Source organism: Micromys minutus (genome assembly GCF_963924665.1).
Source record: "Micromys minutus genome assembly, chromosome: 29".
NCBI lineage: Eukaryota > Metazoa > Chordata > Mammalia > Rodentia > Muridae > Micromys > Micromys minutus.
The window spans coordinates 24100524-24117545 of NC_137964.1; the positions used below are offsets into that span (position 1 = coordinate 24100524).

A 17022-nucleotide genomic window follows, 5' to 3' on the forward strand; every position below is an offset into this window, starting at 1 on the left:
AGAGCACTGCAAATGTGTTATGCAGTCAAAACAGCGATATACATAAAACAAGAATAAACTAGGTGGTGGTTGCGCACGCCTTTAATCTCAGCATTCGAGAGGCAGAGGAAGGAAGATGTCCGAGTTTGAGGCCATCAAACTGGTCTACAAAGTGAGTTCCACAATAGCCAGAGCTACACAGAGAAACCCTACTCTGTTGAAAAACAAAATGAAAATGATAATACAAAGAAACACAACTGAACTGTAAAGACCTATTCATTGTACAAATATATGTAACCACATAGGGTTTTTTATCCACTCTTGTCTTTAGATTTTAAAATTGATTAAAATAAATGGGTTCAGAGAAGAGCCTAGCTATAGGGCCAAGGTATATTTTATATTTTATTTTTATAAATATATTTTTAGTCTGAGTCTTACGGTCTGGGAGGAAGAACCAGGGTCTAACTTCTACAATGAGTCATTGAGAAATTTCTCCAGCCCTTCCCTGTTGCAGTTGTTTGAGATAGTGTCTCATGTAGCCCAGGCTGGCCTTTGAGTGCTGAGATTACCAGGAGTACCACCAGAGCCGGCTATAGTTTTCTTTATTGTTTTGTTAGTTTTTTAAAAAGATATATTTATTATGGATACAGTGCTTTGCCTGCATGTATACCTTCGGGCCAGAAGAGGGCACTATAACTCACTATAGATGGTTGTGAGCCATCACGTGGTTGCTGGGACTTGAACTCAGGACCCCCTGGAAGAGTAGCTAGTGCTCTTAACCTCTGAGCAATTTCTCCAGCCTATTTTATTAATTTTTTGAGACCAATTCATAACCACGGAGTGCAGATAGGACTGTTGTTTCAGGTCCTCAGATTCTGGGGTGACAGGTGTTCTCCAAGACACCAGGTCTAATCTTTCTGCAGGTCTCACACTCTCAGCAAAAGTCTCACATTCCCTGAGGTAAACCCATTTCACTCACCCTACAGTTCCTTACAGAAAAGCTTTTTCTGTGCCCAGGGTAGAGCAGAGCTGAAGGCCAGGAGGGCCGGGAGCTAGAGTCCCTTCCCATAACCTCCTTTAGGCTCCTCCCATTAATAAACAGATCACAGATAATAAAACCACTGGGGAGCAAGGTGGCATAATCCTTAATCCTTTAATCACTTGAGAAGCCCAGGCAAGTGGATCCCCAGCTCTCTGAGTTCAAAACCAGGCTGGTCTACAGAGTCAGTTCTAGCACAGCCAGGAAACCCCTGCCTTGAAGCAAACAAAACCTCAGTTACTTTTGATGTACAGAGATTTCAAAACAAGAGTCTGGGGCGTCACTCTTCCTCACAGGACACCTAGCTCCTTCCCCTAAGAGTTTAACTAAGATGAACTCCTTAGTCTAAGACTGCTCCAGAACCCTGGTTGCTTTCTGGCATCAATGAACAACGTCTACAACCTTGAAGGAGCCACCCAGGAATCGGTGTCACATGAAGCCAGCTGACCTGAACAACACACTCGTGTTGCAACCAGGCCAGCTGCTGGTGGAACGTTTCTGTTTGTGGGTGTCAGCCCCCCCAAACATCTCCAGTTCCACTTTGATGACGTGTGACCTCTCCACCCACTTACTTCTGTTTTCCGGTATGTTTTAACTTATCTCAGGGGAGTAGTGGTTTAGAAAAAAAAAAAAGGCAATGTTATTGATTTTCTGAAGGCCAGTAGAGTATGTGGGAGAGGAGAAAGGAGGTCGGACTGAGAACAGAGAGTACAAACCCAAGATGTGCGTGCTGTGGACTTCCCAGGAGGGAGGGTTGCCTTGAAATTAGTGTTTGTTTGTTTGTTTCGAAACAGGGTTTCTCTGTGTAACAAGCCCTGACCATCCTGGAACCTCACTCTGTAGATCAGGCTGGCCTTGAACTCAAAGAGATTCACCTGCTTCTGCCTCCCAAGTACTGACATTAAAGGTGACACCACCAACCCCTAGCTTTTTTTTTTTTTTTTTTTTTTGAGACAGGATCTTTCTATATAACCCTGACTATCCTGGGCCTCACTATGAACACCAGACTGCCCTAGAACTGCATCTTTCTTAGTGCTTGGATTAAAGGTGTTTGTGCTTTTAAGCAACTAATTTTTACTTGCTGTGTGTGCCTGGGCCACAGTATGCATGGGAAAGTCAGGGTTGGCTCTCCTTTCTCTCTTCCACCTTTCAGAGGCGGGTCTCTTTTTTCTGCTATGCTGTGTACTCCAGCCAGTATAGGAGCTTCCAGATGATTCTCTTTACATGAGGATCCAGCTTGGGTTGTCAGTTTGGACAAAGCTAATCTTTTACCTACCACCACGTCCCTGGTCCCAATTGGCCTTTGCTATATAATGAAAGGATATAAGGGAGCGAGGGAGAAGGCTGTGGAGCTTCAGAGGGCCAATATCTGGAAGAATGTCAGGGCAAGGGTTTGGCAAGGCCCATCATTTGGGAGAGTTCCAGGCTGTCTTTGTATCTGGGTAGGTTGAAGGGAATACAGTAACCCAGAGGGCTGGGAGACGGCTCAGTAGAGCACGTGCTCGGCAAACACGGGAGTGAGTCCAATCCCCAGAGCCCACATAAAAGCTAGGCATGACAACTCATGTCTGTAATCTGGGTGCTAGGGAAGTGGAGACAGGCAGATGCCTGGTACTCAGTGGCCAGGCAGCCTAACTGAATCAGAGAGCTCCAGGCGCAGTGAGAGGCCCTCCCTGTCTTAAGAGCAAATAAATAAAGCAGACTGCCAAGGAGATGACCCAAGGGGAATGCAAGCATGGCGACCTGAGTTCCATATCTGGAGCCCACACCAAAAAAGCCAGATACAGTGGTACATGTGTAGGTAGGAGGGGACAAAAGGACTTCCTAGAAGCTCTCCCCTCACCTGGGGAGTTCCCAGACATCCAGGGCTACACAGGGAAACCCTGTTTCAAACACAGCAAACATTAGTCGCAGCACTCAGGAGGCAGAAGCAGGAGGATCTCTGTGAGTTCAAAGTCAGCCTTTTCAACAGAGTTGAGCTCCAGGGTAGCCAGGGTTACACAGAGAAACACCATCTGGAAAAACCCAAACCGACAAACCAAAAAAACTAAAGAGAAATCTCCCGCACCAACAAACAAACAAACAAACAAAAGGTTAGTGAGTAACTGAGGAAGGCATAAGACTTTGACCTCTGGCTCCAAATTCATTCTCTCTCTCTCTCTCTCTCTCTCTCTCTCTCTCTCTCTCTCTCTCTCTCTCTCTCTCTCTCTCTCCTTCCCTCCCTCTCCTCCCCACGCTCCCCCACCCCTGTCCTAGAGCTCACTCTGTAGACCAGGGTGGCCTTGAACTCACCCTCACCGAGATCTCTGTCTTCTCTTATTTCATTCTTAAGGGAGCTCCTCTAAGCTTTAAAGAACTTCCCAGTTCTTAGTTTAGAACTTGCTGCTATCTAATAATGCTGTCCCTTCACCTCGAGATCTGATCCCAGCCTCGAGGCCCTTTATTCTAACAAATCTCTCCGAAGAGGGCTGTTTGTTAGCTTCTGTGGTCGCCGCACTGCTGCTCTTTTTCTAAACAGGAAGCTGATAGTCCTTTTCAGCCTAGGGACTCTGTTCTGAACCTTTCCTAGAAAGGAAGTCATGGGGACACAGCTTTTAGTATCCTGTTTTCAAGGTTCATTCACGGTGCAGGGGAGTCGGGGCTCTGTGCACTTTTCTCTCTCGTATGTAGGGAGATACAACTGGGTAGCCAAGGTAGCTAGCTCTGTGGTAGAGGCCCATGTTTCCAAGCTCTACCAACTGCTGTCCGTGCCAAATTAAACGGCTGTTGTTTGTTACACAATTTTTTAAAAATACCCTTCAATAGAGACCTGGATTTCCCCTCCCCTGTCATGCAAATTCGATAGCTGGAAAGCTCGAGTTTGCAAAGTTAGAGTTTTTTGTTTTTTGTTTTTTTTTTAAATACCATCTTTCCATGACCACCTTGGGAAGTCCGCCCCCGTCTCTATGGAAACCAGGCTTCTCACGCGCCCGTCACCAAGGGCGGAGTTACGCGAGGCTCCTCCCTCGTGGACTACCAGGCCTTGGGTGCTTCTCTGTACCCCTTCCTCCCTGCTTCGCTTCCCACAGTCCCCTTGTGCGTGTGCCTCACTTTTGGCGCACGGCTGTGTGACTGCACACGGTTTTCCATGGTTCGGTGCTACCCGCTACTCGGCGCCACCCCCCAGGGCCACCCAGACTGCGCACGGCGTGGACTCGGCCCAGTGCAAAGTTTCCCTGTCCCAGAAGCAGTGGACGCGTAGGTGACAGCAGCCCGGAGGTTGTCGACGTCCAGGGTACCATGGAAGAGCCCCCTGTGCGGGAGGAGGAGGACGGGGAGGAAGATGAGGGCGTCCTGGCCAAAAACCCCTTGCAGCTGACCACCGACGACGTGTACGACATCTCCTATGTGGTGGGCCGCGAGCTGATGGCCCTGGGCAGCGACCCCCGCGTCACCCGGCTGCAGTTCAAGATCGTACGTGTGATGGAGATGCTGGAGGCTCTGGTGAACGAGGGCAGCCTGGCGGTTGAGGAGCTGAGGATGGAGAGGGACAACCTTAAGCAGGAGGTGGAGGGGCTGCGGAGAGCTGGTGTGTCCAGAGCCCAGGTGAGGAAAACCCAAGCCTCAGTCTGGAAGTTTCCCCACAGTTAACATTTATTGAGTACCTACTAAGTGTCTGACCCTGCAGTGTTACATGTCAGTAGCCTACTGCTTCGTTTCTCATTTACGTGATTTCTTTTAAAAACTCTTTTTGACCTTTGTTTTTATGTGTATGGGTGTTTTCGAATGTCTGTACATACAATATTCCTGCAGTGTCCGGGGAGGTCAGAAGGGGGCGTTGGATTCCCCCACTCCACATGGATGTATGGATTGCTATTTTATTGGTGCTGGGAATGGAACTCAAGTCTTCTGCCAGAGCAGAAGTCCTCTCAACCTCTGAGCCATCTCTCCTGCCCCTATTTTGGTTTCTTTTTCTTTTTTGATTAGTTTTGTTTTGTTTTTCGAGACAGGATTTCTCTGTGTAGCTTTGGCTGTACTGGAATTCGATCTGTAGACCAGGTTGGTCTGAAACTCACAGAGATCCACCTGCCTCTGCCTGCTGAATGCTGGGATTAAAAGGGTGCACCACCAACGCTCAATTTACTTTCTTTTTAAATTTTTAAAATTTATTAATATTATTCGTGTGCACACGTGTGTCTGTGGGGGGGCTTGGAAAGGGCATGCGTGCTCCCCAGAGAACACGTTTGTAAGGTGATTTTCTCCTTCCTTCAGGCCAGTTCTTCCCGTGAGCAATCTCTCTAGTCCTGCCCTCTGCATCTATGACTTTGACCTCCAACGATGGCTTCATTAGCCCATTTCAGAATCGCAAAGCCCAACATTGCTAGACTCAGTGGGTCTAAATAGGCGAATAGGGATCTAAGAAACTGTGTGTGTGTGGGGGGGGGGTTGTGTTGTTGTTTCTGTGGTTTAGGGTCAAATTTTTGGGCAAATGGAGGGGCCTGAATATGCAAGCAAGCATTGTACTGCTGACATCCCCTCTTCCCGCTTCATTGGTTTTTTGGTTAGAGGTCTCTCTTTCTCTCCCCTTTTTCTCTTTCTTTCTTTCTTTTTCTCCTCCTCTTCCTCTTCCTTCTCTTCCTCCTTCTTCTTTTGAAACTAGGATCTTATAAAGTAGCCCTCACTGGCCTGGAACTTTCCGTGTAGACCATACAGGCTTCAAACTCACAGATACCCTCTCCTACCTAAGCATCCAGAGTACTAAGATTACAGGCATGAGCCAAAATGCCCAGCTTAAACAAAAATTTTAATAAAGGACTTTTCCTTACACACACACACACACACACACACACACACTTGAGATACGCAGGAACATATTTCCTGGTGTGTAACCTTTTCAGGTTTAAATTAGTTTATTTCCAAGGCCCTGCTCATTCTGAGCTCAAACATCCAGATGGTCTTTTTTTTCTTTCTTTCTTTTTTTTACTGCTTTCTTGTTTTGTATTATTTAAGGCAGGGTCTTACTCTGCTGCTCAGGCTGGCTTCAAACTCATGGTAATCCTCCTGCCTCAGTCTTTCTGAGTGTCAGAATCAAGGACGTGAAGCAGTGGTCACCAGCTGCTAAGTCACAGTGACAGGTATATCTGCAGAAAGACCCTTCCATCGTAGCCTGGCCTTGGGGTCACTCAGCCACCTTCATGCTATTTGGAGCATTCTGTCTGTGGGGAATGGAAGAAGCTACGTGTCATGGCCTGAAAACCATGGTTTGCATGGGGCCCAGTGATTTCCCCCATGGGGCAAAGGGGACAAGTGTCAGAGGCGCAAGATGAGGTGGCATATTTTCTTCCTCAAATACAGTCTTAAGATGGGGTGTGTGCGTGGAGCGGGGTGGGTGGCCGGATGTGGTGACACATGTCTGTCATACCAACTTGGGAGGCCAAGGCAGGACCATAGGGAGTTTGAGGCCAGCTTTGGCCACATGGCAAGACCATGCCTCCAAAAAAGGAAAGAAGGAAAAGAAAAAGCATAAAGTAAAAGAATAGGTTTTCACTGAGTTTATTAACATATTGTTTTTTTTTAAATAAATACTTTTTGATGATTTTTAAATTATCTTTACTTGTAGTCAAAAACATGTCACAGGAAATCTTTTTAACATCTTTATTTTATTAACGTTTTTTTAAAAGATTTTTATTTATTATATATAAGTACACTGTAGCTGTCTTCAGACACACTGGAAAAAGGCATCAGATCTCATTACAGATGGTTGTGAGCCATCATGTGGTTGCTGGGATTTGAACTTAGGACCTCTGGAAGAGCACCAAGTGCCCTTAACCACTGAGCCATCTCTCCAGCCCTATTTACTTACTTTTGAGACAAAGTCTTAATAACCACGTTGAGCAGGAACTCACCATGTAGACCAGGCTGGCCTTAAACTCATAGAAATCCACCTGCCTCTCAGAGTGCTGGTTTTATGGGTTCACTTTAAAACGATTTTTAGATTTATTCATTTTACCTTATGTGTATAAATGTTTTGTCTGTCTATATATGCACCATGTGTGTGCTGTTAGATCCTCTGGAACTGGGGTTATTTATGGTTATAATCCACCATATGGATGCTGGGAACCAAATTTGGGTCCCCCGAAAGTGCAGCCAGTGCTCCTAACCACTGAGCCACGTCTCTAGGAACCTGCTTTAAAGGTGCACACCACCACACTTGACTGCTTCTCCTTTGTTTGTTTAGTTTTGGTTTTCATTGTTGTTTTTATCGAGGCAGGCTTTCTCTGTGTAGCCCCAGCTGTCCTGGAACTCTCTCTGTAGACCAGGCTGGCCTCAAGCTCAGGAACTTCACCTACCTCTGCCTCCTGAGTGCTGGGATTAAAAGTGTGCCACCACTGCCAGGCTTTGTTTAAAGTTAATTTATTATTGTTAATTTTTTACTCTGGTGGGGATAGTCCTCAGGGCCTGGCTCACACTAGGCAAGGGTTCTACCATTGAGGGGCTTCCCCTGGCTTGCCTTTACCATGTTCAGGAACACCCAATTTATTCACATACAAGAATTATTTTTTCTACATTTATTTATTTTGTTATGTGTTCGGGAATGGTAATGTACATCCAGCTCTCTTTTGACTTTGTGGGGTCCAGGAATGAAACATGGTTTTAGGTTTGGCAGCAAATATTGTGTAAAGTAGGTAGGTTTCCATTGCTGTGAAGAGACACCATGACCAAGGCAACTTTTTTTTTATTGGATATTGTGTGTATTTACATTTCAAATGTTATCCCCTTTTCCCACTCTCCCTCTCCCATATCCCCTGCTTTTATAAGGGAGCTCCCCCTCCTACCCACCTACTCCCACCTCACCACCCTGGCATTCCCATACATGGGGGAGGGGAAGACGAGCCTTCACAGGACTAAGGCTCCTCCTATTGATGCCAGAAAGTGCCATCTTCTGCTACATATGTGACTGGATCCATGTGTCCCTCCATGTGTACTCTGGTTGGTGGTTGAGTCCCTGGAAGCTCTGGGGGTCTGGTTGGTTGATAATGTTGTTCTTCCCAAGGCACCTCCTATAAGGACAACATGTAATTGGAGCTGGCTTACAGTTTTAGAGGTTCAGTCCAGTATCGTCATGGCAGGAAGCATGGCAGCATCCAGGCAGGCATAGTGCTGGAGAAGAAGCTGAGAGTTCTTCATCTTGTTCTGGAGGCAAACAGAAGACTTATATTCCAGGCAACTAGGAAAAGGCCAAGCCCCACCCACACAGTGTCACACTTCCTCTAACAAGGCCACACCTCCTAGTACTGCCAGTCCAGGGGCCAATCATATTCAAACCCTCAGAAACATCTCTGTGATTGATTTTTCTTTCTTTCTTTCCTTTTTTTGCTTTTGGCTTTTGTTTAGCGCAGGTATCTCATTAGATTTCCTAGGCTGGCCTCATGTCATCTCCCTGACTCCAAGACAGGTGCCACAGTTGTCCGGCTTGCTTTCTGTCTCTGTGCATTGACCGGTCAGAGGCAATTCACCTCATCAAATTCTTTCCCTTCTTTGTGACAGGATATCATGTAGCCCAGGTTGCTCTTAGACCCACTATGTAGCTAAGGCTGGCCTTGAACTCAAAGTCCTCCTGCCTCTGCTTCTTAAGTGTTGGCATGAAAGGTCTGAGCCCGCTTACCCATCTTAGTCTTCCTTCCCCCTCCCTTCTCCTCCTTTCCCCTTCTCTTCTCTTTCCATGTCTGAAATGTAATTTCAAAATTCAGGTACTTGACTTAACGCTCCACCCTACAGTTTCCCTGCCCTCCCTCCCTAACACTCATCCTGGAAAGACTCTGAATGGTCCTTCCCTTCTGTGAGGGCTATCCCTCACAGAGAAGCATGAGGCTGTGGTTTTCCCTTGTTTTGCAGCTGCCTCTTGGGGACTTTCCTGCAATGTGGCTGAAAGCTGAACATAACCAGAAGGAGAAGAGAGAAGGTGCTGCATGTCAGTCAGCCCAGCTGCCAGGAGGCGGAGGCAGGGGTATTACTATGTATGGGACCAGCCAGAGCAACAGATTGAGATCTGGTCTTAAAAGACCAAAAACCAACCACCCACCCAACCAACCCGAACAAAATGGAAAGTCTAAAAACTGCCAGGCATGGTGGACCATGCCTTTTATCCCAGCACTCAGGAGGTAGAGGCTGGCAGATCTTTGAGTTCAAAGCTAGCCTGGTCTAGGGAGCAAGTTCCAGGACAGCTAAGGCTACATAGAGAGGCCCTGTCTCAAAAACAAGCAACCCCTCCCCTCAAAGAAAGCCTGGCCTTCTTACTGTTGTCGTAGAACTCCTTATTGTAGACCAGGCTGGTCTTGAAATCACAGAGGTCCACCTGCCTTTACCTCCTGAGTGCTGGAATTAAAGATTTGTGCCACCAGGCCCTGGCCCAATTTTTGTTTTATTCTCTAGATTCAGGAACCAGTAAAACATTTACCAAGAGATTTTCAGCTGCCCAGGGAGTGACTTGGGAAGTTCTGAGTCAGCATTCTATTTAAAAAAAAAAAAAAAAAAAAAAAAAAAAGTATGAGGCTTGTCTTTGTTTTTCTGTGGTCTTGGAAAACTTCCACTGTCTCGATACTAGAGGTAAAAGTGCTGAACTGAATGTGTGCTGACTCAGCACTAAGGAACTGTGAACTCGAATTGTTTGTGACCTATTATCTTCCCCACAGCCAGTGGAATGTAGCCCTGAGACTAGAAACAGGCACAGTGTGACTGTGTCCCATGGGAGTCACATTGGATTCTCCTATGACATGATACATTGGATCTTGTGATTGTTTTCTTGGGCGTTTTTGGTGATGGGGAAGGACCCGCTAGCTTCACTCATGTGAGGCAGGCCTTTAGTGCTCAGCATCTTCCTCCTTATTAATATATTTATTTATTATGTATAAGTACACTGTAGCTGTCTTCAGGCACACCAGAAGATCCCATTACAGATGGTTGTGAGCCACCATGTGGTTGCTGGGAATTGAACTCAGGACCTCTGGAAGAGCAGCCAGAGCTTTTAACCCCTGAGCCACCCCTTCATCCCTAACATAATTTATTTTTATGTCCTCTGTATGGGTGCATTGCCTGAGTGTATAATGTGCGCACCGCATGATGTGTTTGCTGAATGCCTTTGGAGACCAAAAGAGGGTATTGCATCCTCTGGAACTAGTTCTATAAATGTATGTGAGTGGGCATGTAAGGGCTGGGTATCTAATCTGCCTCCTCTGAAAGAACACTGAGTACTCTTAACTGCAGAACCATCTCACCAGCCATGTACTCTGGTTTTCATCAGTGAATCCTATCCATTCCTGTCTGTCATTTTGATCTGCGAGTCCTTCTCAGTTTGAACAGTAGTAGGTCTCTTCAGGGACCAGTGTTGCCCAGTATGGTAACTGAGTCGGTTGGTATGTTGTCTTTCAGGTGAACTTGGGACCAGACAAAATGGTAGTGGATCTGACAGACCCCAACCGACCCCGTTTCACTCTGCAAGAGCTGAGGGACGTGCTGCAAGAGCGAAACAAGCTCAAGGCGCAGCTGCTGCTGGTGCAGGAGGAGCTGCAGTGCTACAGGAGGTGGGCTCCCTGTGCGGGCCTAGGATGCTCGCTGTATTACAATCAGGTTCCTGAGTTCGCTTACCAAGTTTACTGAGCACCTACTATGTGCCAGGTGCCAAGCACACAACTGGACAGTGTGGGCCCTTAGTAGTGAATCGTTTAGTGGGAAAATGTGTCCAGACATCTGGGCAGTGGTGGTACATATGTTTAGTCCCAGCACTTGGAAGGCAGTGTCAAGTGGATCTCCGAGTCCTAGGCCAGCATGGTTTACAGAGCAAATTTCAGGGCGGCCAGGGCTACACAGAGAAAACCTGACTTCTTGGGGGAGGGGGACTGATTCTAGGCTTGGGCAGGTATGTGCCTATAATCCCAGCACTCCAGAGGTAGAAGTAGGAAGGTCATAAACCTCTCCACAAACAAACATAAAAGAGGTCAGTGCATGTATGGTCGTGCAGTCTTATAATCCTAATGTAAGTCTGAAGGGTTGTGAGTTCAAGGCATCCTGAGCTGTATAATGAGACCATGACTCAAGACAACAGGGTCAGACTCCTTTAATACCAGCACTCAAGGGGCAGAGGCAGGTAGATCTCTGTAAATTAGAGGCCAGCCTGGTCTACATCATGAGAATTTGTCTCAAAACACAGCAACAACAAAATGCCTTATTTTATTTAATTTTGGTGTCAAGGGATAGAATCTGAGGAGTGGTGTGTATTAAGCACGTACTGTACCACTTACCTCTAGAAAAGCAATAAGGAATACAACTATTTATTCTCTTCCTATTTCCCCAGCGGTCTCCTTCCACCCAGAGAAACTCCAGGAGGAAGAAGAGAGAAGGATGCTATGGTTACCATGGGCAACGGTGAGAAGGAGGAGAGGACCATTATGAAGAAGCTGTAAGTCACCTGGATGCCCCCATCACTGCAATATCATGAGCATGAGATGTTGTGGGTTGAGGGGAGGCTATGTAGCCTTGGGATGGTGAAGTTCTCTCTCCTGGGATGTGGTTGCAGCCAGCAGGAAAGTCATATGCCCCCTTTTATAGCTGTAACCAGTGCCAGGAGGAAGTCAGGTACTGGACAGATCTTGGCAAGGTGTGAGCAGGAGTCTGCTCACTGAATGAGCATCTCTCTGACTCAAGTACTTTGAGCCATGTTATTGATGTCATTTATAATTATTCATAGTTAATTGTGCTATATGCTAGGTTTTTACCTTGCCATGGTCAACCAGGGTCCAAAAATATTCAATGGAACATTCCAGAAATAGTGAGTTTTCAGCCTGGTGTGGTAGTGTACACATTTACTCCCAGTACTTGGGAGGCAGAGGGATCTCTGACTTCAAGACAATCCTGGTCTACAGAGTGGGTTTCAGTACAGCCAGGGCTCTTACAGAGAGAAACCCAGTATTGAGAAACAATATATATATGTATATTTTTTAAAGTAGCGAATTTTGAGTTGCATGCTGTTTTAAGCAGGATGATGAAATATTTTGCTTCCCACCATGTCCAATTTGGGCAATAAGTCATCTGGCTGCCTGTTTGAAGCCATTCTGTCTGTACCCTCTGCCCAGTCCTCAGTTTGTAGCCATCTTGGTTATGAGTCAAGGGTGGGAATAGAGCAGGGTCTGTGTTCTAGTGAACCCCTTGATAACAGTGGATTCAAGGCAGGAGAGCCTGATGCTGGCAACTTGGCTCCCTAAAGATAAATCTCTCTATAAGGAACTCCTCTGTTCCTTCTAGTGCAATAATACACTTCCTCTCAAATAAGGAGGAGGGCTGGGGCTGAAGAGATGGCTGAGCAGTTAAGAGCTGACACATTTTTTTTTTAAGATCAATTAATTTATTTTATATATATATGTATACACTGTCACTGTCTTCAGACACACCAGAAGAAGGCATCTGATCTCATTACAGATGGTTGTGAGCCACCATGTGGTCGCTGGGAATTGAACTCAGGACCTCTGTAAGGGCAGCCAGTGCTCTTAACTGCTGAGCCATCCCTTCAGCCCCTGACAGTGTGTCTTAGTTAGGCCTTTTATTGCTAGAATGAGATGCCGAGAGCAACTTGGGGAAGAAAGGGTTTATTTTAATCCCATTTCTATTTAATAGTTAATGATCTAAAGCACTTAAGGGCAGAGTTGTGACCAAACGTTTCCTGGGGATGAAACACGTCTGCTCACCCCAGATAGGGAATCCATGGCAGACCAAGACACAGATACCACCAAAGTTTAACTTGGTCAACCATGAGTTTTCCTGGGATTATTTATAGGAGTATGGGTGAGGGATTACTTCAAAGAGCAAAAATGACTCAGACAGCTGCATTACCAAGACCCACTGTGAGCATGGGTAACAGCTCACAAAAGCTGGGAACCTGGAGCACACTGTGCAGTTTACTGGGAGATCTAGCTGGAAAGTGTCCTTTCTAGCTTCCTCAGTTGGGAGGCTGGCTCCTAGGCTGGTTCACAGTGTCTTCTTTGCAATCCTGTTCAGTTAGTCTCAGAGATATTATCAGCTTTTATTGCTTACTCTCACAGAACCTAGTGAATCTACTCAGATTCAGGGACTTCCTGAAGTTCTTTTGAGTTGTTTATCTTCTTGCCATAGGAATTTCCATGCAAGACTGAAGCTAGAATTCAAAGGGGGGCCGGAACCTAGAGGCAGGAGCTGAACCAGAGGCCATAGAGGAATGCTGCTTACTGGCTTGCTTCTCATGCCTATTTTCTTATAGAACCCAGGACCATCAGCCCAGAGCAGGCACCACCTGCAATGGCTAAATCTTCCCACATCAATCACAAACTAAGAAAATGCTGGGGTTGGAGAGATGGTTCAGTGGTTAAGAGCACTGACTGCTCTTCCAGAGGTCCTGAGTTCAATGCCCAGCAATCACACGGTGGCTCATAACCATCTGTAATTCCCTCTTCTGGTGTGTCTGAAGACAGTAACAGTGAGTGTCCTTAGATACATAAAATAATTAATCTTAAAAAAAAGAAAGAAAATGCCTTACAGGCTTTTTATAGTACATTTTTCTTGTTTTTTTCTTTTTTAATATTATTTATTTAATGTTTATGAGTATAATGCAGCTGTCTTCAGACACACCAGAAGAGGGCATCAGATCCTACCTTTATCCTACATTGTAATGGAATACATGGAGCTGTATTTCCAGCCCTCTTTTTATTTTTCATTAAAAAGTTTGAGACAGACTTTCACTAAAAGTTGCCCAGGCTGGCCTTGAACTCCTGATCCTCCTGCCTCTACCTCTCAAGTGTTTCAGATGTGTGTCACTACCACTACACCCAGCTTGGGACTCCTTTCTTCATGAGCGGGGAACACATTGGGGCTCTGAGCAGTCTAGCAGCATGACTGTGCTTTGCTGTCTGTGCTCTGGGGGGGCTGGGGCATTTCTTCTCCCTTTTCTGAATATGTCAGTCTAAACCAAGCCCACAGAAGGCAGAAACCACTGGTTTCTTTCAGCCTCCCCTCTGGGACTTCTTTGAGCCAATTAATGGGCATTTGAGCCAAATGTGGCAAAAGTAAAATGCCTGTGGCCAAGAGGCTGTTGATTCCCACCAGATGAGCTCTTTAAACTGGAGGGAGGGGAAAGGGGCAGAGGTGTACTCACCCCCCAGGTTTGTGTTGTTCCCAGTCTTTTGTTTTTCAAGATAAGATTTCTCTGTGTAGTCCAGGCTGGCAGAGATCACCTGCCTGAGGCTGCCTCCTGAGGGCTGGGATTAAAGGCTTAGGCCGCACTGTCCTGCTTGGTGAACAGTTCTAACAGTTCTCTCTGGTGTTTTTTATCATAAAGACTTGTCTTCAAATTATAGTTTACTTTGAAAAGCCATTTTTACCCCCTCTACCATGAAACCCCTAGAAACAAAAGCCGGAGGCCACTGTCTGACAGAAGTTAGGAAGCAGATTCCTCAGCTCATTGTCCTGTTGCAAAGGACTACAAATTGCTCATCTGTAAAATAGGAATATTAATCATGCCAACTGCAGAATTTATAAGCCAAAATTGGAAATATCTAGAACAATTCTATCCCATTAGAAGCCCCAAAGAAAACACTTTTTTTAAAAGACGAGGTCTCAATGGACTGTGGTGGTGCACGCCTTTAATCCCATCACTTGGGAGGCAGAGGCTGGAGGATCTCCAAGTTCAAGGATAGCCTGGTCTACAGAATGAGTTCCAGGATTGCCAGGGATACACAGAGTAGACCTGTATCAAAACAAACCAGCCAACACTGACAATAACAAGACAGGGTCTCTCTTATGTAGTTCTGGCAGTCCTGGAACTTGTTATGTAGACCAGGCTGACCTGAAAACTCCAAAATCCTGTCTGTCCCTCCCGAGTGTTAGGATCAAAGGCTTGTGCTACCACCCCTGGCTCCTAGACAGATTTATGTTTAATTAAGTTGACTTATTTGGCTATTTATGGGTGTTCATCCCACAACAGATGTGTGGAGGTCAGACTGCAAATTGTTCTCTTCCCAGGATCAAGCTCATATTGTCAGGTTTGGCGTAAATACCTATACCCACTGGAACATCACACAGGTCTCTGAATGGATTGAGTCCACAGCCCACATGACTGTTTTTTACCATGTCCTCTCATCCTTCCCCTTCACACAGGTTCTTCTTCCGGTCAGGGAAGCATACTTAGATTGAAGGCCATCGACAAGACAGTGGCCCTCTTGACTTGAGAAGACAATTACCTATATGCTTTCTGGAACTATCTTTCTGTGCCAGGAAAGGCTTTTGGCCTGCTCACACTCTGCTCTCAGAGCAGTCAAAGGAAGATGCTCTCATGGATCACCTGCTCCCTGGAAACAGAACTGGACAGCCAGGAAGCTTTAGCTAGGGCACGGGAGACTATACGGAAGTCGAGAAAGCAAAGGAACACAGAGCATGGCCGCATCCTGCCTCCAACATGGACAGAGGCCTCTCTGGCTTGCAGCTTGTTCCTGCCTCACTGATAATCTGGTCATAAGCACCTGGCAGAGATGGAAAAGTAGGAAAATTTGAAATCAATCTCCTTGACTGCTATTTGGTGAATACTTGAGTTTCTCATTCAACTTTATATGACTTTTGTATTAAGATGAAAAGACCTTTATAGTTTCTATTATTGTTTCAGACTGGTCTCTTTTTTTAAAGAATGTGCATGTGTGTGTGTATTTTTTGGTTTTTTTTTTCCGCTGTGGTTTCTGGAAATTGAACTTGGTGAGCCTTCTCTCCAGCTCCCAGACTGGCCTCTTAAAGAGCTAAGATGGAGTAAATGCCTGTGGACATACAAATGAGCTCATGTGTATGAATGAAGGTGTCAGTTAGGGAGGCTGTCTCTCCAGACTGAAGGAAATGCCAAAGATCTGACTCAGAACACTCAAGGCTTTTGAGCTCAAGAGTAGGGCAAAGTACTTCTCATTTTTCACTAAAGCAAGCAAAATATTAGATGTCACATTCTCCTAGGTCTGTTAGCTGCCATATAGGTGCTGGGAATTGAACCTGAGTTCTCAAAAAGAGCCATCAGCACTCCGAGCCATCCTCCCAGTCCCCTGAAGACAACTTTTGAGGCGGTTCTAGACTTGGATCTTGTTGGGGCATGGTCTCCTTTGTAATTTGCTATGTACCCTTGGACTGCTGACTCTGTCTCATGTTGGAGCCCCAGCTGACTTGGAACTCAAAGAGATACCTCAGCCTCCTTAATACTGGGACCAAAGGGGTGTGCCACAACCAGCTAGTATCCAGCTTTCTGTGTGGAGTCTAGGGATTGGACATCGGTTATCAGGTTTATGGTGCTTTTATGTAACTCTGGCTATCCTAAAATTAAGTAGATAGTCTGAATTTCAACAGGTCTCTGCTTCCTGAGTTCTGGAATTAGGAGTGCCAGCTAGCAGTTTTACACAGAGCCACATCTCCTACATCCAGCCTAAGATATCAGAACTGGGAATCACTCACCTAGCTATCAGCCTCAAGTACTTGGAGAGTTTGAAACCATGAGCTGTATCAAACTTTCCCTCAGTATACTAACTGCATCAGTGTTGGGTAGGGAGTATGGATGACCACAGAATCCTCTAAAAGGGATGGTGTGAAAATGCCCGAAGAAGTCTGCAGAACACCCCTTGTAGGCAGTAGGCTGCCCCCTCACCTCCAGGGCATGTAGGATCTCTAAGCCACCTAGTCCCAACAGGTCACAAGTTCCAAAACAAACAAGCCATGGCAAGTTGCTGGGACCAGGATACAGCTTTAGGAAGGACTGAGTGATGCTAAGGCATCTCCTATGAGGCAAATCTGCAGCCGGCTAGGTGAGGTGGTGCACACCTTTAACCCAGCACTTGGGAGGCAGAGGCAGGCAGATCTCGAGTTTGTGGCCAAACTGACCTATGGAGTGAGTTTCAAGACAGACAGGGTACAAAGGAAAACTGTCTTGGGGGTGGGGAAATGGAAATGACAATGAAGCTGGTGTGGGCATGCATACACAC

The 17022-nt window shown here is 46.1% G+C and overlaps 2 protein-coding genes across 3 annotated transcripts in view; one reads left to right on the top strand and one right to left on the bottom strand.

Moving 5' to 3' along the window:
- Positions 1 to 4040: 4040 nt before the first annotated feature.
- Positions 4041 to 15663, top strand: RILPL2 (Rab interacting lysosomal protein like 2). Its single transcript, XM_080941419.1, has 4 exons — positions 4041 to 4603; positions 10427 to 10578; positions 11349 to 11453; positions 15176 to 15663. The coding sequence occupies exons 1-4, from the start codon at positions 4298 to 4300 to the stop codon at positions 15204 to 15206; spliced, it is 594 nt and encodes a 197-aa protein (XP_080797545.1). The 5' UTR covers positions 4041 to 4297; the 3' UTR covers positions 15207 to 15663.
- Positions 6836 to 17022, bottom strand: part of KMT5A (lysine methyltransferase 5A) — a 31375-nt gene continuing 21188 nt past the window's right edge. The window contains exon 7 of one of the 2 annotated variants that reach the window (XM_080941406.1): positions 6836 to 8058. In XM_080941406.1, coding sequence (XP_080797532.1) covers positions 7944 to 8058 — 115 coding nt within the window. In that variant the 3' untranslated portion in view covers positions 6836 to 7943. Of the gene's footprint in view, positions 8192 to 17022 lie in introns of both variants that reach the window. The other variant, XM_080941410.1, reaches the window with a different exon arrangement.